Raw genomic sequence first — 23,640 nt, 5'->3', positions numbered from 1 at the left:
CATTTAAATTTTGGTAGAATAAGATGTTATACCTTAATTATTTTTTAGGTTTTATCTGCTTTTGGATGCTGTGCATCAGCAAGTGATATTACAAAGTACAACAGGAGCCATCCCAGTAATTGAGAGATGGGTTCTTCAAACAAGCATTTTTCTTGTTGGAGCTTAAATATGCAGAGTTGCTGAAAGGAGCACTAACACGTGTTGGTAAATAAGCTTATTTGCTTTCCTGCTGAGAGTCTGAACATCCAAGATAGTATTTCAAAAAATATATCTCACCAACAGCTTAAAAGTTTAGTAATTAGTACAATACACTTCTATATTTATAAAATGCCCAGGAAACTGATGTGCTGTTTGCCAGGATTGGCCTTGACATTTGAATGTTCATGATGACAACTATTAAGATATTCATAGCACAACCTTTTGTCTAACTGACAGCACAAGGTTTTTACCTAATGACTCCACTTCTTGGCCGACAGCCACCTGAAGCCGGAAAACTGGCAGGTAAGATAAACAGATTTCCAAATTCTTAAATAAACCCACCCACGTTTCTTCATTCCCAGAGAGACACTTGACTATTGTTGTCTGTGGTGAGTGCACCAAACAAACAGGGCAGCTATGCGCCAATGTTGCGTTTTCTCCCACGGAACCAAAAGTCCAACGCAGGTGTTCCGTGACGTGAAGTGTTTGCTTTAAGGCTGCCGCTCTCGTTTCCGTCCCCTCCGTTTCTATTAAAGCCATTCCTCAGCTGCTGGTGAGCAGCAAGGGGAAGTAGAGGAGGACAAAAACAAATTGAAACGCTGTTTTCCTTGAAGTTGGAACAAGTGCTAGTCTTTCCGGTTCTGAACACAACCTCCAATGTCAACATAAGACCAAAGGCTGAGCTCAAGCTTATGCACAAACAAAAAAACACTGAACACAAAAAAAACAGTTATATTGTGATAGCAACCAGCTAATTTTTTACTCCAGCAAGTACTTTTTCCAACTCCATGAAGTCCATTTGTTTTCATCTAGTATAATTTCCCTCGTCCATGAGGGTCTCTGCAGGGGAAGCTCCAGTGAAACAGGACAAGGTGAGGGGACTTAACAAAGGGCAGGTCCACAGCACACCGTATTTGGACACTGTCAGCTCCTTTGCTAACAAGAGGTGCAGTGTCAGAGTAGCACGTGGGCGTTTAGTTTTGTGTGGTCAGAGCAGTAGTTGGAGCCATGTGCATGTCTGCCATTTTTCCCTCGATGGTCAGGAACAGCATGCAGTGTATCTCGGGAGATCAAATCAGCCACTTTTCAACGTATTAAACATCATAGCTTTGTTTAATGTTTTTTAGTTTACAGAAGATGTTGCCAAATTGAGCTCTCATATTATAGAATATCGCAGAAGAAATATAAGACATGTTTTTTTTTTTATACAAACACAGTAAAACAACTTAAGAAGGGAAAAACATGCGGTATGGTCACTAAAGTGTTTTGAAGAAGGCGTTGCCAGTCGACATCCCTTTCATTTGAATGGTTTCAGACTGGGAACTACTGCACTTAAAAATGGTCTGCAAAGTAATTTACATATATTTAGTAGTGAGCATTTAAGAGTTAAACACTGCAGCTACAATGCACGCAACTAACCAACATTTTCAGTATTGGATAATTTACTGATTATTTTCTAGATGCACTGATTCATCATTCGCTCCATAAAATGTCACAAAATTGCAAAAGGAAAAAAAAGAAAAAGAAAAGAAAAGAAATCCAACCATAACTTCCCAGAGGCCATATTTTTTTTTCAAATTAAACTAACAGTCCTAAACCCAAAGATGAGGAGTATTAAAAAACTTCAAATATTGATATTTGAGAAGTCGGAACCAACCTTTGAATTGATTTTATAATTTAGGATTTTTGATGATTGAATAGAAGCAAATACTAAATGTTGGTAACTGGCCTTATGTACTGAGGGATCCTTTAAGAAACAATTAAACAAAGAAATATGAATATATGAAATTCTATGATTTATGACCCCTGAAATTAGAAACAGGTTTCAACCAGCAGGTGAAAAGTGTCTCCACTCAGGAAGCTGTGGCAGTAGGGGGCACTGTATGGCTTTGAGAAGAAAGAGTTGAAAGCTTGGGAAGCTGTGCTCTTCCTCACATAATTTAATACAACCCACCAAACAACATGCTGTAAAAATAACAGCACAGTTCGCTGGACAGCCTGACCGATACAATTATAAGAAAACAGTAGAGAGATCTGTGTTACATCTGAGAGTTTATCCAGTACGACTGGAGCAGAGAGAGACAGAACGTGTGTGTGTGTGTGTGTGTGTGTGTACTCATTCCTCCACTGTCTGTCAGTAGAACTGTACCACCACCCAAACACTGGCTTTTCAAGACAACTGGATTTCTAACTTCAAAGCCATGCATGTCACTTTGAAGGGCTGCGAATGTATTCCAACTACCCTCCCCTATCCGCATTCTGACCTCCATCCAAAAAGCCCCAACCCAACACACACACACACTTGCCAAAAACAGGCCATTTCCCGCTAGCTTGTTAAGGTTTTAATTGACAACTCCTGCCCTTCAAAGCAGAGAGTCATTGGTTGAATTGCTAATGAGCACCAAAATAAATGCTTCCCCCCCCCCAAAAAAAACCCAGTGGAGAAGGCATATGTTTTTGATAAGTGAAGACGTGTGCAACTGTTTGCACAAACTAAAAGTGTGCGCTCCTGCATAAATGCCATTAAAGATTTCAACCTGCAGCACAGATTGCGTTTATTCAGATGTCAGTTTGCTGACGCCCAGGTGTCAATTGTTTTCTGTATGACAAAACTGTCCCATGAGCTAAGCAAACACATTTCTTTACGCTGACAGATGACATTTAGTTGGCTGGAGCCCATGAAGATTTTTGACACTATATTTACTTTGTGTGTCTTTTGAGATTGTGTCATTCAGGGTTATGGTAAATGACAGTGAGATATTGTTTTACACTCACCCATTGTGCTTGAGTTGATGACTAAAGATTTGTGGGAATGGATCGTACTTGGCTTAACAAATTTACTGTGTAAAAAGATGATGCAACACTGACATTTCAGTAAGCGGTGATTAGACCACATCATCACCACACTTCTTTTGAATCCTCATCATGGTATGATGATCACACCCAAATTATCTGTCAGTGATGACACCAATGATTTGATTTACAATCTGCAACCTTAAATTCCATTAACAGCAGCTTTAGTATCCCGAAAAACGAATTGTTTTCAAATTCAATGGATTTACCAAACAGATTCATTTTTAGGCCTAATGGCCCTAATCTTTTGGACCATTACACTTTAGATGTTCACCACGGCATTTTGGGCTTTTAGTCCTCAAGTACTGAAATGCAGCAGCTTCATCTATCTTTAGACCACTTCCTCTATTCTTGTGCAGACAGGACTGCGTTGTCCTTTTCAAACCACGATGGAAAACACCCATCAGCCCTTATGGCATATTTTCCATAAGCCTAAATAAAACCCATGAAGGAAAAGAGTGGTTGTGGAGGTTAAAAATAATTAAGGGAAATAAAGACAAAGACATAGACAACTGATAGCTACGCCCCACCCCTCTTACTGTTGCTATGCTTGTTGTACTTTCTATCCTCATGCAGGACATAATACAGTTTGCAATGATAATGGCAGATTTACCACTTGAAATTCATTGTAATTTAAAAAAATAAAAGAGATAAAGGCTTTTAGGATGAGGCTAACCATAGACTGTATATAAAGATGGATTACACATCTCTTCCTCCCACTATGTAGGCCATCTTGCGCATTTGGAGCCAAAAGCTCTGCAGTAGGGTAAGAGCCACGGTATTAAAGTCAACTTCATCCAATCGACCAATCATGAGTCAGTCTTAGCTGTCAATCATGGTGTTTTACCCCGTTTTCATAACAAAATAACTAATTCAAACCAAATTCTTGACTTGATCATATGTCAGTGTGATAAGAACGACCTTAAATGACAGAAACCTGACGTTTTAATTTCATCCATGTCCCTCCACTAACTTGGAGGAGGTGAACTTTATGACCAGTTTTGCAATCAGTCACCAGGTGGTGATCTAGATGCTTTGGATTTACTTTTTGGGAGCTGCCATGTCGTCCATCTTTATATACAGTTTGTGAAAGTGCCCCAAAAGTAAAACTGTATCAGTTAAAACAAGATTTCAAATTTTCTTGTATCAGTGGCCCTTTAAAACTAAGCAATTTCCAGCTGTGACCGTTCATAACATGTGTGGACATCTTTTAAAAGTTTAACTTGGAATTTTCCAGTTGCAATTGAAGTTATGTTATAGGCATAAACTTGAGAAAATGATTTGACTTTTTTCGTATCCCTTAAATAATCTCTTGATCCTTCATGTTCATCTCTGGACATTTTAGCTGTGAAAACCACAGGGTTGAAAAAACGATCAATGGTCCTTAAATAGTGAAATATTAAAAATATTTTTTAGAGATGATTATACACAGATTATTACACATTTAAAAAACAATTTAATGCATTTATTACCAACAATAAATCAAACAAATCTATCTTAGAAACATCTCCCAGCCCCTTTGACATAACCTCACACAGATGTTGAGAAACTCTGCTTAACATTTTTAAAACACATGTCCTAATATGGCAATGAAGATTTGCCCAATGTGCAGCTTCCTGTTGGGCCTACCTGAGGAAGCAGAGGAGTTTCCTGAACCAGATTTAGCTCAAAATGTTCTGCTCTACCTTCTCAGAAAATATAAGGTTGCTCTAAGGTTATTTGAAAGAGCACAGTGGATACTGACACAGCTTGATACACTTACTCATCTTGTTCAGGAGACAAGGTTAAATAAGGGATAAATTTACTCACCTCACTAAGTCAGTCATACAGGACCCAACCACCATCACATCGTAAGCCTCGTCGGTCATGATCTGATTAAGACACAGATTTGTGTTATTTCTATGGTTACAGCACTCATTTCCAGGCATGACATATCTTCAAGAATTCAATTTGGATTATTTGTTGATGATTTAGGAGACTCTTGAATTTCTCAACATTCATCCAGCTTTTCCTGTGGAAACCTATTCATAAACGAGGACACAATCTAAAGCACGACAGACTCCTCAGGGGCATTTCAGGCAAAATATGGAAACTAGTTTCCCTACAGCCGCCAAACAAAAATCACTTGATATTATTTATCTCCCACATTAGCATGAGCTCAAGTGAAACAAGGAACGAAGGTAAAAATAGAGCATTCATCGCTGGCTAAGTTGGACAGGTTCCAATCTTATTGGGGGTGGAAGAAGGGTGGAGGCATTTCAATGCTACACCACGTGAACACTGCAGCCCAGCAAAGTCTTTAATTAATTCAATCCTCGGCTTGTATCGAAGCTAATGCTAGTGTGTTAATCTCCTCAAATCTCTTCCTAGGCAGTGGAAGACTTGGAAAGCCTGGCCGCTGGCTGTAGGATGGCTCAATTCTCTCTCCTACATCTCGCAGCATATTGTCTTCCCTCTGCAGGAAAGGGAAAAACCAGCCTAGAACCCTCCACATCTCCACTGAAGGAGAACATTATGAGATCTGCATTGTCCAATCACTGGAAACAGCAGGGAGCCCTTTTAAGATTCTCCCTCGCTTGTTGAGTTTTGAAGCTCAATTATCACACAGTGGCTGACCAACCCGGAGAAGTGTTAGCACATACAGCTTAATGTCAAATGTGTTTAACCAATTCACATTAGCTTTAGCTTAACCAGAGGTTCCACTCAGCCTCAGGCAAAAAACACTTGACTGTATGAGTCAAATGAATGAGTGAAGTGATGATTAAAGAGTTGTCACCGACATTTTCGGGACTAATTGAACAGAGCATGCTCTAAAACGACTCTCTCATACGTTTACACAGTTTAATCTAAATGCAAATCAAAGTTGCACTCTGTGGATTCAGTGGGTTGCCAGCAGAAGAAATTCAGAGGGAAATGTTGTTGGACTCATCTAAAAGAAACTTCTAAGATTACACATTCTCCCTACGTCTGACTACACAGTCGAGTCTTAACAGGATAATGATTGTTATTACAATGATATGACCATAAATATTGAAAAATGCTTTTCAGAAGTTCAGATAATGACTATAATCACAGAATACCTCTTTTACAGTCATTCTACCCCCACTCCTATTACACACACCCACACACACACACACACACACACACACACACACACACACACACACACACACACACACACCTAGATTGTAAAAGGTGTCAGTGTCATATTTGTCTTACCATTTTAATAAATAAGAAAACTACACTATCTGAATGTCAAACAAATAAATCAGTCCCTCATGTCATTGATTGAATTGCATCAGTGATGATTGGATGATAACTGAACCTATTTTACCGTTGCTGTCTTTCCCCTGCTACTTTAAGAGTTATTGTGAATCACTCCCAGGACGGTGGAAATTCCCAGTTATGAATCACACCAGCTGCTCTCATCGGAAACATCACTGGTCTTACTGCCGGTACCCAGACATTTTTTGTGGCTTTGTCCTCATTTCTGATTTTACTTTATTAAAGACAAGCTATTCTGTTTATGCAGAATTAACACATATTAGGTGACGATTCACATTAAACCTCAGACGTTTTTGTCTGTGTAAAACCTGTCCACTCTGTTTGCCAAACATTTTGTAACATTGTAGTTGTACACATAAAAATCAGGTATTATACAATTTATTTTGGCTAAATCAATATATTTGTTTACAAGAAAGAAAGCAAATATTGTATATGGGCATATAACCTAATAATAAACTCACTTACATAATTACAGTGCTTAAGATAGTACTTTGTCACTTAAAATGGGTACTTTATTACCTTTTACAAGTATCATAATTAAAAATACATAACCTTATGAATAATGCTGTGTTACATTGTTGATGCATATCCTTCACTGTCTTTCATGTGTGAGTGCACTTGTGGAACTAATTTGTGACATATTGTGACAATAAAGGAATCTTATGGATAAATGATATGAAAAAAATACATCAAGATAAGATTGTTCATCTAAATCAATATCAATTATATAAGATAAATGTCGCATTATTGTTTCCTTTTAGGTTTAAAGAGTGATTTCTGCTCCTGAGTGAAGGTTGTGGATTTAAACTCTTCTTTGTGAGCAGCGAATTTCATTAAGATCTGTGATGGTACGGCCCAAAAAGTATGTTGATGAATGCCTCCTATAATCTTGCCAAAATGCTCATGGGCAGTCATTTCTTTGGTGGAACACAGTGTTTTAACAGCCTCAACTTGATATGTTTTGAAACACATCAAGTTGAAAACATATGATTGTATTTTTTCTACAACAACAGATATTGACAGTTGACCCCTGCCTCTTACAGCAGGAAAAGTGGGGTTATCTGCATTACCAGCTTTGTTACACTTCACAAACACTTCAATAACATGTAATAAAACAGAGGTGGATCAGGTATGTGTTATACCTCCTCACTGTGTTTACACAACACATAATCAATAATTGTTTCCTGTATTTACCTTTTAAGAGTTAAAGACTAGCTTTACTCCTGCTATATAAATGAAAACCATGCAATATGCTTTGCATGTTAATCTTTACCGTCCAAGTGACGAATCAGATCACGCCTACGTGTGTAGACATCGATCTACACGACTACGTGTGTAGCCACTCGTGCTTTATAGCTCCTCACATATCATGATCATTGACGAATTAAATAAAACAACTCAATGGGGAAATGTTTCCGCTCAGTTTAGGTCAGATCCATTGAGCGGTATCAGAGTGTTGTTGAGAAATGCGACAGAGTAATTACCTGCAGATCAAACTTTGTTCCTGCACAGAGGGAAACTGAACAACCACCACAGACAGTGACGGTATCGTTGTAGTCATTGCCAGACCAGTTATCATCACCAAATCAGTGCATACACATTGAGTGTTGATTGAAATCATTATCGTATGATTATGTCAAACTACACATGCTTTATAAGTAATATATAGATGAATATGTTTTTACTCTGTGAATAAAAATCCCCACTGTGTGAGCAGGCATCATTATAGACAGCTAAGCGCGGGGCCATCCTAAGGACCCAAACAACATGTACCGGAAACTTTGAGAGCATGAAGTAAACATTGGAGTTAACGCTCAAATGATCTGACTTCCTGCTGTTTCAGGTATTCTAACACGCTCTCAGTGATGTATTTAAACTCACAACAATGAACAGGTTGTATTCGGAGAAAGCTAAAAGCTTAAACTGGGGCAATTTGACGCCTCATTCTGTGGTAAGCTAATAGTGGCTAACTAAACGAAGCTTACGAGCATTGACATCCTGATTCAACTGTGGCGAACAGACTTATCCCCCATGAATCAACTGTCACCGAGGTGCAGAGCATTGCTGTGTAGTGGTGCAACATTATGTCCTTTCCACACAATGTATTCACTCAGTATATGGGGCATTTAACATTGAGGAGTAAACTGTCATAGATACATTTCTCCTCATGACATCTCTTGGTCCCTAAAAGATTGTATGATCCCAAACTTCCAGGAACATTGAGGTAAATGGACATTGTTTTAAACGTAAAAAATTAACTTGCGACAGAATATTAGAATTGCAAAACAGGAAACGGATTCTGACGCGCACACAAAAGATTTCCACAACACCGGGAAATGACAGATACAAGTGACCTACGCGACGTAGCACACGTCCTCTGAACGTTCAGCACAAACGCATGCTTCTGTATTGTAAACCATTGTTGTGATGCATCACGTGAAAGCTTTTTTCCTCAAAGTGCCGCTGTATCTCCACAGACTCCACACAGCGGATACAATGAATAACATCTCCCCTGAGGTCGCACTGCACCGGATCTCACCCGAGCTGCGGCCCTTGCTGTGCAGCGTGGTGAGGAACGGCCGAGTGGGACTGGACTCCACAAACTGCCTCCGTGTCACTGACCTCAAAACTGGGTGAGGTGCAGCTCTGTGCTAAAGGTCCCCCACGTGAAACACAAGATCCTTCCTCTTGCATTGCATCCAAACAATACGAGTGGGATGGGTGACGTGTAGGGCACATCCTGTAAACATAGGACTAGATTTGAGGGGGTCGTTTTGAAGGTATTTTTGTGTGGAACCTCAGTAGTCCTCAACATATCAGGAGGTATATAATCGATAACAATCCAAAAAAGTGTATGTCAAGGCCGTTGTTCATGGATTTCAACTTAGTTTTTGAGAATTCAGTATTTTTGGGGGTTTGGAATGATTAATAGTTACTAAGCCACAGTTGCTGAATTAATGTTAGATGCTAGATTGGCATTTTAATGGGGAAAGGGACGTTTTATCTGATAAATTTGTTATAACGGTATTATAAAAGCACAATTTTAGCATAATTACAAACACAGGGATTGGATTATATCGCTAATCTTACCAAAATATTCATCAGTCATTTTTGAGGTGTTCATAAACACAGTCTTATAACATTTACAACTAGGTATTATCTCATATATGTTTTCTACTACAATTTCACAGATATCAACCCCTGACACATACAGTGGGATAATGGAGATATTTGTAATGACAGCTTTGTTATAGATGTGGCTGTAGTGGATGATAGGATGACAATTTCAATGAATATTGGTTATTGTAATGAATTATGTCAAACTACAGTTTAAGTTTGTTTTCAATTTTTGTCCTTAAAGACAGAGGATATTGTCTTTAAGGACAGGGGACATTTATTGGACTGTATGTTTAAAAAATGTAAAATAATAACCCGAAAATTAAGAACTCAACACATCTGAGTTAAATTTGTTAAAAAATTTCATTTCACTTTCATTCTAAGTAAATACCAGATGCCTCAGTAGTGTTTGTTTCTTTATTTATTTATGAGTTCATTTTCATTTATCGCACTAAAAAATACTTGTTTCAGTTCACTGGATTACATATGTGCCAAAAATACATTATTGTTCATCATATCTCTTGTAAGTTGTAAACTGGATGTGACCTAAAAAGAAGGCAGTGTAATGAAGCTGTAAAGAACACAGTTTTAAGTTTGCATCGCTTTTAATAATATTATGTGGTTTAGATCATTCTAAATCTTTTGGATCTTTACATACGTTCAATATTTATGGTCGACTGTGCTTGCTGACCTGTTTTCGTTGTCTTCATTAATCCTCATGTTCAGATGCACATCTTTGACTCCTGGTCCCTGTTGTGATCGCTTCAAACTTCACATCCCCTATGCTGGAGAAACACTAAAATGTAAGAAAATTTACACTAACTCTCCTTTTTATTTGATATTTTCAGATTAATCAGACAAGTCTATGATCTAATGTTTGTTAAATAAATAACCATTGATATTTACTGAGTCTTAAGTTGACAATTTGCTGTTATTGTTGGTTTTTGAGAAAAATAGCAAACATTGCTTTTCTTGTCAAAATGTTGTCATAGTAAATAAGCAGTTTTTGGTCAGTTAAGGCTTTCTGTTGTTTTAGAATTAGACTCTTGGACTGCTTGTATTAATATAGAATGTAAGCTCTATCTGCATTTCAGTTTAAAGGTTGCCCTCTGCTCAGGTTAAGTACTTCAATGCCGAGCCTGTACTTTGAATAGAAAATGTCGGTGCTGAATTCATTTTATTTTGATCATCAATGTTGTCAGTATATAAAGACCCACTTCTTTCTCACAGTTGGTGAGTTGAAAGATGAGAGGTGCTTTCGGGTGAAGTCACCAACACCAGATATTTGAAATAATGTAAATATTTTCTAAACACGTATTCAGGGCTATGCAAAGAAGCAAGGAGAAGACTGATTGTCAATAAATAGACAGCACAAACATTATGTATCACTTAAAGGTCCAGTGTGAAAGATTTAGGTGAAAGATTGGCAGAAATTGAATATAAAATAACCCTAGTGATGTTTCCACTAGTGTTTAATCTAAATTGTACAAATTGTTGTTTTCTTTACCCTAGAATTGGCCCTTTATATTTAAATACTTTATATTTACATTAGGAGTGGGTCCTCTCTACGGAGGCCGCCATGTTTTTACAGTAGCCCAAACTGGATAAACTAAACATATTTTGAGTTTTTATGACAAGTGAAGACTACCGCAGGTTCTGTTTCCTCTTTGGAAGGGGAGGGTGAGGTGAGGGGTATTCAGCTGCAACATGAAACTTCACCACTAGATGTCACTAAATTCTACACACTGAACCTTTAAATATAATCATAAATAACTATACATCACCATAGGAATGCTTTGTAACTGCTGAGCAACTTGGGAAGCAGTACGATCAAAAGCACCCACAGGAACTGCTCATCTACAAAAACACGATCAATATTTTTTTGATGAGGGCTCTTCCTTAACCAGTGAAATGATACCAGTAACACCGTGTTGCTTTGTCACTGAACTTTTACTGGAACAATATTTAATTACTGTTTCAAGTCCCCACATCAGACACTTTCCTTTATGAGCGTCATTCAGATTAGAATTATCTTAACTAGCTTTCACTGTAATTATAGTGACTCACAAGACCCATGCCAGGCCCATGTCTACACACACATCCTGAGAAGATCAGTTTTCATCTCTCCACTTTACTGAGGAATTAGTTCAAGGCTTTGCAAAGAAAGGTCATTTGTCATTTTTGTTGGATTTGACTAATTTCCGGGTCAACAAGTCTGTGTAGAATACTTTTTTTGTATAAAGCTCATAAAAGTACGTGATTATAAAGTCGATTGCATGTATTGTTTCAATCATTTTCATTCATCATCATCTCCCAGTCTGCAACTCATATTCTCACCCACTTCACAAATACAGTCGGCGGTGCATGCCAAATCTGTCAGCTTGATAGGTGAATCGGGTTTTTGTGGTGTATGAGTAACTCACAAGTTCTTTGAACAGATGCCTTCTCGTTTCATTGGCTTTTCAATGGAATGTTTTCACTGGTTAATTTGCAGGTTTAAATCATAAATATAAATCTGTCCACAAGCTTCAGTTGATGGTGTTCAAGCTGCCTGACAACGTTGGGGCATAGTAAGTTCATGTTCATTAAGTTCTGTTTGGTTGTCTCTGACGTCTGGTGCAAATGTGGCCGTGCTGGGGGTGGGGGGGAATAACCTGTGGTTTGTTAGCGGAAGTACGATTTGTTCCATTTGCGCAATTTTCAAAATGATCTGTCTGTGCAGAAATGTTTGTGACCGACATCAGGATGTCGTGGCTAGATTCGAGGAATGTATAGAAATAAGGTGTAAGAATATGCAACACAGTAGTTTACTCATCAAAATCTGGGTGATAGCTGCATGATGTTTCAGTTCTTTCAGAAAATGTTGTGATGTTCTTGTAAAATACATGAATAATGATGGGGTGGCCCGATTAAGGAAACACATCTGTGTAAAATTGGAGTTTGTTTATCATCTTTTAGTCATGTCTACCCTACATTTACACTTGCTGTAAATCATCTACCACTAATTACACAAACGTATGTCTGTCTGTGTTTTTATAGTATTTGGGTCTGAAGATTGTGTCGATTGCTTAACAGACCTCTGAAATAGCCATCATGAAATGAATGAAAAATTACAGCTGTTCAGTAAATTATTCCAACTTATTTAAACCACACAAGTGAACATTAATGACGCAAATTCAGTTAATTTGATTAAAACGTTGACATTGATTCTTCACAGCAGATAAACCTGGTAGGATGAACACAAAGTGAGAGTATATTGTGGAACCGTTCGAGGAGGACTCACTGATGACAAGGAATAATTCTGAAGTTGCTCCGGAGCATCATCACAGACTAAGCAAACAGCCCATTTCAAACAGGCAGGATTAGAACAGGCACTGTACTATTCATGTAAAATGCAGAAACCTGAAAGCTTCAAAAAAGTGCAAAAACAGCAACAACAACACAGGAAAACAGTTTGCTGGCATCCTGGCTTGGTATATAACATGTGTGCAGCTGCTGCACTAGTCGCTGTACTTTCCTGTGCTTTGGCCTGAGGAAGAAGGTTTGCTAATCAAGGGCCGCAGGTTTGCTCTGTGCCAGATTGCGGACCTGCCCACTGTTGGCGTGCGAAAGCATGAGCATGGCCCACTGTGCACAGAACTGAGCACTTAATGCATGCCCAGGCTCCCTCCACTTCTCCACCGTGGCTGGTACTGCTAAACAACAATTTGTGGCCTTTGTTGTTGTACATTTTACGCCCCCATGACCTCAATAAAAAAGTCTGGCTGGAATGTAAGTGAGACTTTGAGAAGGCACGTCATGCAGTGATTAGACTGCACCGCGGAGTGAAGCTTCTTATGCTGTGCGAACAAAGAGGTATATAAAAGCTTATGTTATAACCTGTCAAGGATGCAATTCAAACAGCTCCATTCCTGTCTGGATGAGAGCCAGTACGTCTCTGACAGAGTTCCAGTAGTTTGTAACAGATTTACAGCTCATCCTCTCCTCATTTGACTCTTCTCCACTGGGAAAATACTTCCATATGTGTGTGTTCTTCTCTTCTTGCTGTGGCTGGAAAGACACAAAAGAAGAAAAAAAAAAAGCAGAACAGAACAGTCTTGCAGCACACAAATAGAATTGTGTAACATAATAGGAGAACATTGTGAACCAGTCCTGGCAATGAGTTATGTGATCATGTTGTGATGTCTTGTCTTTTCCTCAGTTAGAGCTATTTCCTGCCTGTAGTTTTTAATTGTTTTCTTCCTTTTAACGGAATGCATTCATTTCTGCACTTAAAACTTTAGTATGTCAGCACTCGTTTGTTTTACTCTTTACTCAGATTTCGAATAAATAAACTAAAAGCTAACTTTTTTTACATGTACTATATAAAAAAATACCTACACATAATTACAGGACAGACGTGTTTGACAGGATTTAAGTTGCTTTAATGGTAAATTACTTAATTTAGCTAACTAGTTCATTTTCTTAATTTCAAAGAAGAAAGACCCCAAATGCATATTGTGTGGCTGCAAAAAAACACTAAACAAGTAATTTCTGACATCAAGATACACTTGACCCAGATAATGTCAAATTATTTCCACTGCGCTTTCCCTTGTTTTTAATATGACTGTCTCCTGAAACCACACAATAACATTCAGAAAATAAATTTATTTTCACTTACACATGTGAACAAGTCAGCTCTAGGAATTCATGTTGATGCCTGTGTGAGATGTCAACAACCTGCTCATAATCAGTTTTCCTGTTTTCTCACAGGGGATATCATATTCAATGCACAATATCCAGAACTGCCTCCAGATTTTATTTTTGGAGAAGATGCTGAGTTTCTCCCTGAACCCTCAGAGCTACCAGTGAGTATCTTGTCTCATGGTTACATTGTTTTCTGTTCAGATTAAAAAGGACAAAATGTGATATTTTACATAGAACATGTACTTTATTTTAGCATCATAATAACAAGAAAATACATTTTGTTCTTTCCCACTTGTTAAAGCTGGGTCCTGTTTTCTCGTTTGCTGCATTGAAAGGTTCTCTGATGTGATACTAAATTACAGATTTTTTTCTAATTACTGATCACAGCTTCACCAATCTGACCCCTTTTCACGGAGCAAACTAACATGCTGCCTCCACTGTAGGTGCGTTACGTAGCTGAAAATAATGGGTTGCAATAAAAAATAAAAGCAGATAACGGGGTTCATGGTAATAGTAGGCATCTAGCTAATTTACATGGAGGGGAAATTTATGGCAATTATTTGTCCTCTTGTATAGTTACAACTTTGAAACATTAACATCTTACTTTTTAAGTTTCCAGAACAATGAAACATGTTTTTACGTTTCACCATAAAATGCTGACTCAGTCGTATCCAGGCTTGGCAAATAGTTTTGTCTAGTTTCAGAACTGGTCTGATTGCATCAGCAGTGTTGAGTTTCAAACAAGGTGTGGTTTTAATGTTTATATATCGTAACAAGCTGCTGCTTGAGAAAAAGTAGTTACAACATGATCTCGAGTTCCAGATAATCTGTGTGCATGCGTCTTTTTGTGTATCACTCTACTCGTCTGATCCTGGAGCTTTTGGATCATAGTCTTACTTTTTACCATATTGTCAAGTCTGTTTAACTATTTGATTTCACTGTGGTTTTAGTTTTCAACCTTAACGTTCAAGCAACATCAACATGCCAGAGAGGAATAACTTTGTAGACAGTATGATAGGAAACATTGGTCATCACATGAAGCCTCTCTTGTTTGTTTTGTCCTCCCCTTGTTGTACCCTACTACACTTTGAGTATGTAAGACAGAGATATAATCAACACAATGTTCATTTCTCTCCCAGACACAGAAATCTGAAGCTGAAATGTTGATGATAAAAGCCTGTGAAAATAAAAAAAAGGGCAGCATACTTGGAGGTTGACCTTTCGGTTTCTATGCTCAAGAATTTCACTCATTACTGGAAAAGGGTCAATTACTGGTCAATGTCAACATTTAAAAAATGTCCTTATCTGCAATATGGGTGGCAACTACGATATGAATAATGTTAAGGAAAGATGGTGGTTATGGCAAATGAAATGTAGTTATAGCCATGGATCAGACAAATAAAACTTTACATTTCCCATTCATAGACAATTTCAATCTTCACTTTAAACAATGGACATACCTACACATTATGGTGTGAAATATATCGAGTTGTAGATGTTTGGGTGGAGCACTGGACATCAACTCCTGCTCACGTCGCTGCATATTTTACAGATGTGCCCTCAGGTTGCTCGAATATTTGGCAAACTATAGCTTACAAAGCTTGCAAGCTACTTTATCTCGAGTGGAAGTTCCTTAATTGTTCTGCCTACTGACCAAAATCTGAAGTGTTTCCAAACGTAGCTTTTTAGATTACTCAAAAATGCAAGTCACTCTCTCCGCAGTTGAGTTTGTTCTTAAACACTCCGCCACTGCCATATGGTTGTTGTTGAATTATTCGCGCAATTCAGCCTGACCTACATTTCATTTTCAATCAATCAAAGTGGTGTCTTGTGAGCTGACGGAGCAGACGACTGCACTGGGATTCTATTTTTTCTTGACAATCGACTGTTATTTTTCAAAATCAAATGTCTGGTTTTCTTTTCAATTTGATTCTACAATTGAATTCAAAATATTTTGTTGACAACCTGAGAGGCTTCAACGTGCACAGCCATCTAACTAGCCAAGGCCTTGGTTTGCTTTCAGACAGAAAACACCCCCTAACAGTTTGACTTTTTTTTGTAATGAAATGCCTGCTATTAAATTGGAAGTAACTAATTTAGTTTTGCTTAGTGGGCGTTCTGACTGAAAACAGGCCTGCATTAAAAAAATAAAAGGAGCTGTGCTGTTGGGAGCTTGTTGCCTTTGATACTGGTGAGATTTGCAATATGATCCAGAAAGTCTGGCTTGTGTAACAGATAAATGAGTTTACAGGATTATCAAATGTCAAAACACTGCACAGAGGTTCATGATACTCAGACACAGGAATTTATAATATCATTAAACATTTGCCATGGCTGCAATAATTTCATCTTTCATGAAGTTGATGTCAAACTAAATGTTAAAAAAGAAGAGTATGCCTTGCAAAGTAATCTCCCAGGAATGTGGATTTGCTTCTATTTGATTGGCCATCGCAGCCCCTTGCCGGGATGATGTCACATTGGAGTCCAGCAAAGGTTGAGCTTGTTTCAAATTTTTGTGTTTGGAATCTTCTACATTGAGGCAGCTGCTTTCCGTTCACACGGTTTTCTAGTCAGTTGAAATAAATGGCACATGGTTTTCTGTATTGGTAGTGAACTATGGCAGTGGATGTAACTTGAGCATAGTCTTGAACAGAGTCATTCAATGTGGAAGTAATACCTAGGGATCTAGGGCTGGAACTTCATATGGTGCCACTATAAAACCAAACAACCAGCTTTTTCCAATGAAAATCATGTGTTTGCTTCATTGTAAACAAACAGTTGGTTTTCTGTTCTCATGCTTCCAGACCATAGAATGCATATAAAGATGGATGACACGACTTCACTTCCTCCCACTATCCGGAAATTAAGCCTAAATGTCCTGGATATTAGTGCTGCCATTTTGGGATGAAGACATAATTTAGTGTCCGAGTCTGCTTAGCAGTTGGGGGATGGATTATCAAATAATTAATTAAAACAAACCCTTTGGAAAAATCAATATCAGTGTAACTACTGTAAATGACAGAAACAATCTTTGACAAAAATTGAACATAACAATTGCACTCTAACTTTTTAGTTTACATGTCCGGTCCATTAACATGGAGATTTATAGTGCAGCCAGCCACCAGGGGGCAATCAAAGCATTCGGCTTCACTTTTGGGGAGCTGTCATGTCGTCAGTCTTTATAAAAAGTTGATGCCTTATACATAGAAGATTATTTCTGTTACCGCACCAAGTTGTGTCCCTCCCTATGAAAAATAATCTACCTTGTACAATGTTGGCATTAATGTGAACTGGCTGTGAGTAGCTCAGTAAGCTGACCTGGTGACATGACTCGTCTTTGCTGGAGATCTTCACACTGTTGAGTGCTTCCTTGTTGTTGCTTCTGCTCCTACCATGCAGGGATCCAGTGCTATTTTTGAATCAGCCTAGCATGGACAAGCTAAATTCCCCTGCTTGTGTCAGGGTCTGGGAGAAGAGAGGGGAGTATTGCTCACCCCCTCGTAAATCCAGCTGTGCACATAAGGGGAAGTACCTCTGCTGAGCCAGTGCCTGGCAGCCCATCGCCTGTTTATTTTCTCACTTATATTCTCGCTGTGTTTTGCTATTCGAGCTTTCATAATTCTCCTTCGGCTGCCTCGCTGTCTGAGATCCCCCTCTCCTACTCACTCCTTTTTCCTGTACATCCCCCTCTTGCTTCTAAAGCTCTGAATTCCCAGCAGTCCCTCAGATTTTCCTCCATATTCCATGGAAAACTTTTTACCGTCAGCACTGACAGTGTGAATCTTTCTTAAAACTAATGGGCCAGCTGTTTACACCATATTTCTCTCAGACCTGTACAGCCTTCAGTTAAAATACCATCATAAACAAATTAAAAAAGATTAAAAACATTATTGTTTGTCACTGATATATAAATATCTCTTAGTTCACAAGAAGTATATCTCATAGGCAATATGTTTCAGGACGTTTTTATCCAGTGAGGTTAACATTAGGCTAATTTTGGGTCCTCTGTCAGTGGCTGGTTGAATTCCTGATGTCTCAGCAGCATATTGCTCTTGTTTACAGCCAGCCAAGGGTATCATTAGCTTCTCTGTTTAGGCATGTGTTTTTCCCTGCTGTCACCAGGCCTTGAGTAGGTTTGTTATCCATGTTTCTGTTTAGACAGAGAGAAAAAAGGACAGGACAAAAACATGCACATAGAACATTCACTACCAACCTTCATGTTGAATAATGGTGAAAAAGGGAACTACGTGCACGTTAGCCTTCAAGCTTATTTACAATTCGCATAAAATCAGATATGTCTGTTTCAAATAAATCTGTCACTGTTTACATACTTACATACGTCTTTTACGTAGGAATTGTTAAGTAATACATCCCCTAGAGGGCAGCGCAGAGTCAGGAGTGATCTGATAACAACAAACATGGTGACAATAGAGGAGGTTGTGTTGATGTACCTCTTAAGAAAGATGTAAAAGTGGCTGTTTCTCCCCTATACCTGGGGTAAGTAATGTCATTTAGATGCCTGTAGTTACTTACTCGCAAAGTCACTTCTCAAAAAATGTCTTTCTCATGTCCTATAGTCGCCTTGCTTGAACTATCGGCTGCACTGCCACCCCATGATTTCAGTTGGTACTGCTCTGTTTCATCTGTTTCATCCGTATCCATAAGTTTTTAGTATACAAGCACAAATACAGACAAAATGAACGCAGAGTTTGTTTCTGTATACATATAGAATAAAGTTCTACTATTATTATTATATTAATATTACAGTTCCGCAACAGCAATAATGAAGAAATCCTCAAACCACAGTGATTATTGAGAAAATTACCAAAGACACTCTGTAGGTACACAATTGGTAGGATGACCCACAGACAAAGCTTTTTTTGTAGCCAAACACGTCAATGAGCCATGAAACATGAGCAAAGTCTGCCACAAATTTATTGGGGTTCACTGTTGCGTAGTTGCTCGGGTTCAAGGGTTCTCTGGCAAGTGCTAATATCAGCCTAATGACATCCAGATCGTGGCTAATTGGCCACCAAGGCAGCTCCCCGCCTCGGAGTGCTTTGTAAACACACACACACACACACACACACACACACACACACACACACACACACACACACACACACACACACTGTAAGAGCTTGTTTTTCACTGGTCACTTCCGTTAGCTGTTTTACTCTAATTCTGTTAGGGCTGTGGAAAGTCATCTGACAGGCCGATGGGTTTAATTTGAACAGAGAGGGAGTCATTGTTTCTTTTAACACAGAAATACATCCTAAATTGAGCCAGAGATTGTGCTTGTAAATGTAATCATCACTTAACCACTCTTACACAATACACAATTAAGTCATCAGAGGTGACTTAATTGTGGTGAAGTGGACTGATAAATGTAAAATACAATGGAACATATAGTGTGGATTTTACTATGGGAACTGAGTTAGTGTTGACCCAAATAATTGTGTGTGAGTAATGGTGAGTCATTTTGGGCTGGAAAATTCTATCTTTACTGCAAGGTATATGTATATATAACATTATAGTTAAAGTATGGTCTCATTATCCTTCTGTGCAGTGAAACTGGCCTTCACTTGCACAAAAAGGCACAGCTCCTATAGTGGATAGTAAATGAAGAATGGTCAAAGCAAACACAAACACTAAAAACAGTGTGTAAGAGATGTTGCAGTTTGTCGTCTAGTGGGATTTCAGAACTTTCTTTCAAACACATTGATCATTTCGTAAGTAAGGTCAACTTTGGAATCAGTGTTTAAAATCAATGTCGAATCTGCTCATGAGAAACTTGCCTCTCAATTTATAATTTCCGTCCTTGACTGTTCTCACTACAATGTGTGATGCACTTAAATGGTAGTCTTGCTTCAAATTACATTTAAATGTTTTGTTTCAATGACCTTTATTGTTTGAAACACTTTCTTGTACAATTTATGTCAAATAACCAAGTTAGGGACTCCTCAGATCTTTTTTCTTTGCCTCACATGCTGGAGAAGAAATTAGCAAAAGAGTGTTTATCTTTAAAGCTCCGGCCGATTTGAATAAATGATCATAATTTAGTTATTCACCTGCTGTAGATCCATTTCCTCAGTATGAAGTTGAAGCATGTCCTGACTTCTTACTCTGATAATGACTGGTCTTTATTCATTTATGAATGATGCTGTCACTGTTTCTATCTGTTGTTGATACCTGATGTAGATACCACATTTACCGCCTACCTATCACTGGTCACTTTAGCTTCCTTGTGGTTATAAAGTTTTCATGAACTTTTGTTTTTTCGTCTGTATGTTACAGTATTGTAGTTTCTGTTTTATTCTATCACTCTTAAGTTTATACATAATGATTGTGAGATATGTTGGGAAAATGAAATTTCACATCCTAAAGGGTTTATATCCTAATAAATTTGAACATATCTAAGGCTTGTTTATTTTTTCGTATTGAATTGCCACCGTAGATACAGTCTCACTGTGTACTCTACCTCACCTTCCTGGAAATGTAACTACATGTTGTGTCGTGAGCAGCTGCCCAAAACAACTGTGATTGGTTATCTTGGTATCATGTGTTGTCCATATCGCTCAGTAGCAGGAGAAAAACTCAAATATAAGAACTCACCCCCCATATCCCTCGTTCAGTTCAGTGATTGTACACATCATCTCGGAGGATGTCGTCTCTCCCTTCTTCATTGTAATAATTTCCGTAATCGTTCAAACAAAGTGTTGTGTAGAAACACACCAGCACACAACTATAAATGGTTACAATGATGTAGACCACTTGCGTAGGCTAACGTGTAGTCACTGAGTTGATCCTACACAGAAGGATAAACTAGGATTAACGGTGCATTCAACTTTGCTTGGATGGAGGAGCATGTGGTGCAGAGGAGTTTGTTTAAAACATGTTCACAGACTTAATGATAGGAATGCAACGCGAGTTGCCGGGAAAGATGAGGAGGAAATGACAAAGACGTAGGCAGGAAGGGAGGGAAGGTGGAGAGTAACAGTACTTTTCTCTTACGTAGAAGATGTAATGTTGCATCACATTCTTCTTTTCTGTCCTTCCCTAATTCAGCAAAAAAGTTCAACTTAACGTTTTGTACAAATACTTTCATGGAAGTGCTGATTTTAGTACATATAATGGTGCATGTCCGTTTTGATGGTGTTGTTGTATTGTGGTGTATTTTTGCTTGTTTTTGTGATTGATGCCCTTTTCTGTCAATCAATATTTCATTTCCACAAATCTCCAGTCAGTTTTAAAGTATTGTAGTTGTGCAAATACTATTATGCAAGATGCCATGGAAGGGCTATACAGGTGGTTTTATAGATTTTACCCCAGTAAATAAAAATCTTGTGTGTTCTGAATTTGGATACATTGCACAAGAGCTCCAGTTCACCAACGGTGACGTCAGGGAGGTGATCTAAGAAAGAAGCAGCCTCAGAAAGAGTCAGACAATCCCCTGTGGGCCAGAATGTTTTGGTGTGTTTCACCACAGATGTCTGGAGACCGAACAACACTGCTGGGATACTTTGACTTATTTACTTTCTGTGTAGTTGACATGTTTTTTAGGCCAAATAATGTGAACACTCTTTATCTTCCACCTTGAGATGTTAGTATGTGTGCAGCAACATGTAAGACCAGTTATTACTAATTGCATCTCTCTTTTTTTATTCACCTATTCTTCTGCCCCTCTGTCCCCTTCTCTGTGTGTAACATGTCATTTGTCTGGTCTAGACTTGTCCAGTTTGCGTGCAGGCATTAAACATTTTGGGAGTTCCCCAGTGTTTTGCCTCTTTCTCAGTCTTTGTGTGACTGAGACGTAAGTTTAGTCCTGATGGCTTCTCTAGATACAACGCGTATATGTTTCCACTTATCTCTCCTGCACGTCTCGGCTGGGATTTACTGAAACAGGCTCTGTCTGGCTATACTGGGGATTCCCGCATTAATTCCTTACTATTTCATTGTTTGTATGTGTTGTTTGTTTTTAGCCCAGCTGGACAGCTGTTAATTATAAACAAAATTTGCTGCATTTTGGTCAATTCATTGAAAAAGTTGTGGGTTGAGCATTAATGTGGAGAAAATATTTAACGTTATTTAAAAATAGATTTCGATTTTAAGAAAATTAAAGCAATCACAATCAAATACTGCATGTAAATTTCAAATTCTAAAATTATCTGCAGTGATATCTTGAAAATGTTTTATTATTTGGACCATATTTTATTTGATCTTGACACACACACTCACTTTTCACTGGATTTGTTGATATTGAGAAACACCTGACTTGTCCTTAAATGCTTTCAATTATTTGGGTGAGAGGTTAACTTGTCCTGTTTTCTTAGATGAAATGTTTTTGTCTGTATTCACAGTAAGTTGTGTATTTTTTCCTCTCTTTTTTTAAGGAAATGAAGACTATTCAGCAAAGTTATTATCTTACGCCGAGACAATGTTTGTTATTTAGATACTAGAACGACTCCTGTTAAGAAAATGGGGTGTAAAGCCAACCTAAGCAGTCTCCCATCTAGGAAAAGGAAACATTCCTGGCTTCACATTACCCCCTGGTAATCCTGAATGCACTAGTGAGCACTTCCTATCTGCTGCTCCAGCTCATTCCCTGTTACTGTTCTAACAATGGACCTCAGGTGGCCCGTAAAGCAAGATTATGTCAACCTGGGCATAGTGTACCAACTGTTGCCTCTGCTTCCTTCCTGCTTTAGGGAATAATGTGTTCCAGCTTTTATTAGAGTTTATTATTGGCAGTGCTCACTGACAGGTCTGGGAATGCTTTTAGTAGGGAGGCTATTGTTTGCTACCAGAGATGGCTGATGAAAAGGGGGTTGGCAATTCCTAAACACCAGCTGATGGATGGAAGAAAACAAGAGACTTGCGCGCCAAGCAAAAGATGGGACAATGATATCGACTCTCACAGTGGACTGGTACTGCGCTGAAGCGGTTACTGAACCACATGAAAAGTTGTCAGAAACATGCTATTTCTGTCAACAAGTTGTACTGTGTTGGACACAAACTACACGGATCCTAGTGAAAAAAAACACTGGGCTGAGAATGCCAAGTGCCTTCAACACATGACAAGAGCAATTTAGCATGATCTTAGACTTGGCACTCTCCGGGGGCGAAACAGGGTGTGAGCCCACACTTGAATTAGAGACTAACAGAGATTAATTTAATACTTGGGAGTTTTTTAATGCCCCACACTTTCAAGTCTACAGCGATTTATTGGATCAGGCTGCCAGCATCTATAAAAATCACATTTAAGACGTAAAAACAAATATTTTCCCTTGGCCTATATAATTATCTTGCATTTTCAGATGCCAGACTCTCCCTCATTGGCCTAAGATAAATTTTGGATCGAAGATGGTACAGACGGATGGCACAGGAAGAAATAATTCTGTCAACTTGGGTCTATTCAGTGTGAAGATGCCCAATTTAGGTGTACATTTTGTTCTTAAAGGAAAACACTGTTTCTGTTCAGTTCCCGTCAACATATTTACA

The 23,640-nt window shown here is 38.4% G+C and overlaps 2 protein-coding genes across 3 annotated transcripts in view; one reads left to right on the top strand and one right to left on the bottom strand.

The window, feature by feature from the left end:
• Positions 1-13,390, bottom strand: part of rbks (ribokinase) — a 43,137-nt gene extending 29,747 nt beyond the window's left edge. Inside the window, exons 1-2 of one of the 2 annotated variants that reach the window (XM_035167149.2) lie at positions 13,333-13,390; positions 4,861-4,922 (exon numbers count right to left, since the gene is read on the bottom strand). In XM_035167149.2, the coding sequence (XP_035023040.1) occupies positions 4,861-4,919 (59 nt within the window). In that variant the 5' untranslated portion in view covers positions 4,920-4,922; positions 13,333-13,390. Of the gene's footprint in view, positions 1-4,860; positions 4,923-7,820; positions 7,969-13,332 lie in introns of those variants that run through there. The other variant, XM_035167148.2, reaches the window with a different exon arrangement.
• babam2 (BRISC and BRCA1 A complex member 2) overlaps positions 8,065-23,640 on the top strand; it is a 77,915-nt gene continuing 62,339 nt past the window's right edge. Inside the window, exons 1-4 of the mRNA XM_035167147.2 lie at positions 8,065-8,179; positions 8,814-8,969; positions 10,180-10,256; positions 14,206-14,300. Of these exons, the coding sequence (XP_035023038.1) occupies positions 8,833-8,969; positions 10,180-10,256; positions 14,206-14,300 (309 nt within the window). The 5' untranslated portion in view covers positions 8,065-8,179; positions 8,814-8,832. The remainder of the gene's footprint in view (positions 8,180-8,813; positions 8,970-10,179; positions 10,257-14,205; positions 14,301-23,640) is intronic.

This window comes from Hippoglossus stenolepis, chromosome 10, assembly GCF_022539355.2.
Source record: "Hippoglossus stenolepis isolate QCI-W04-F060 chromosome 10, HSTE1.2, whole genome shotgun sequence".
Lineage (NCBI taxonomy): Eukaryota > Metazoa > Chordata > Actinopteri > Pleuronectiformes > Pleuronectidae > Hippoglossus > Hippoglossus stenolepis.
The sequence above is the reverse complement of the archived record's forward strand: the minus strand, read 5'-3'. Positions and strand labels throughout refer to the sequence as shown.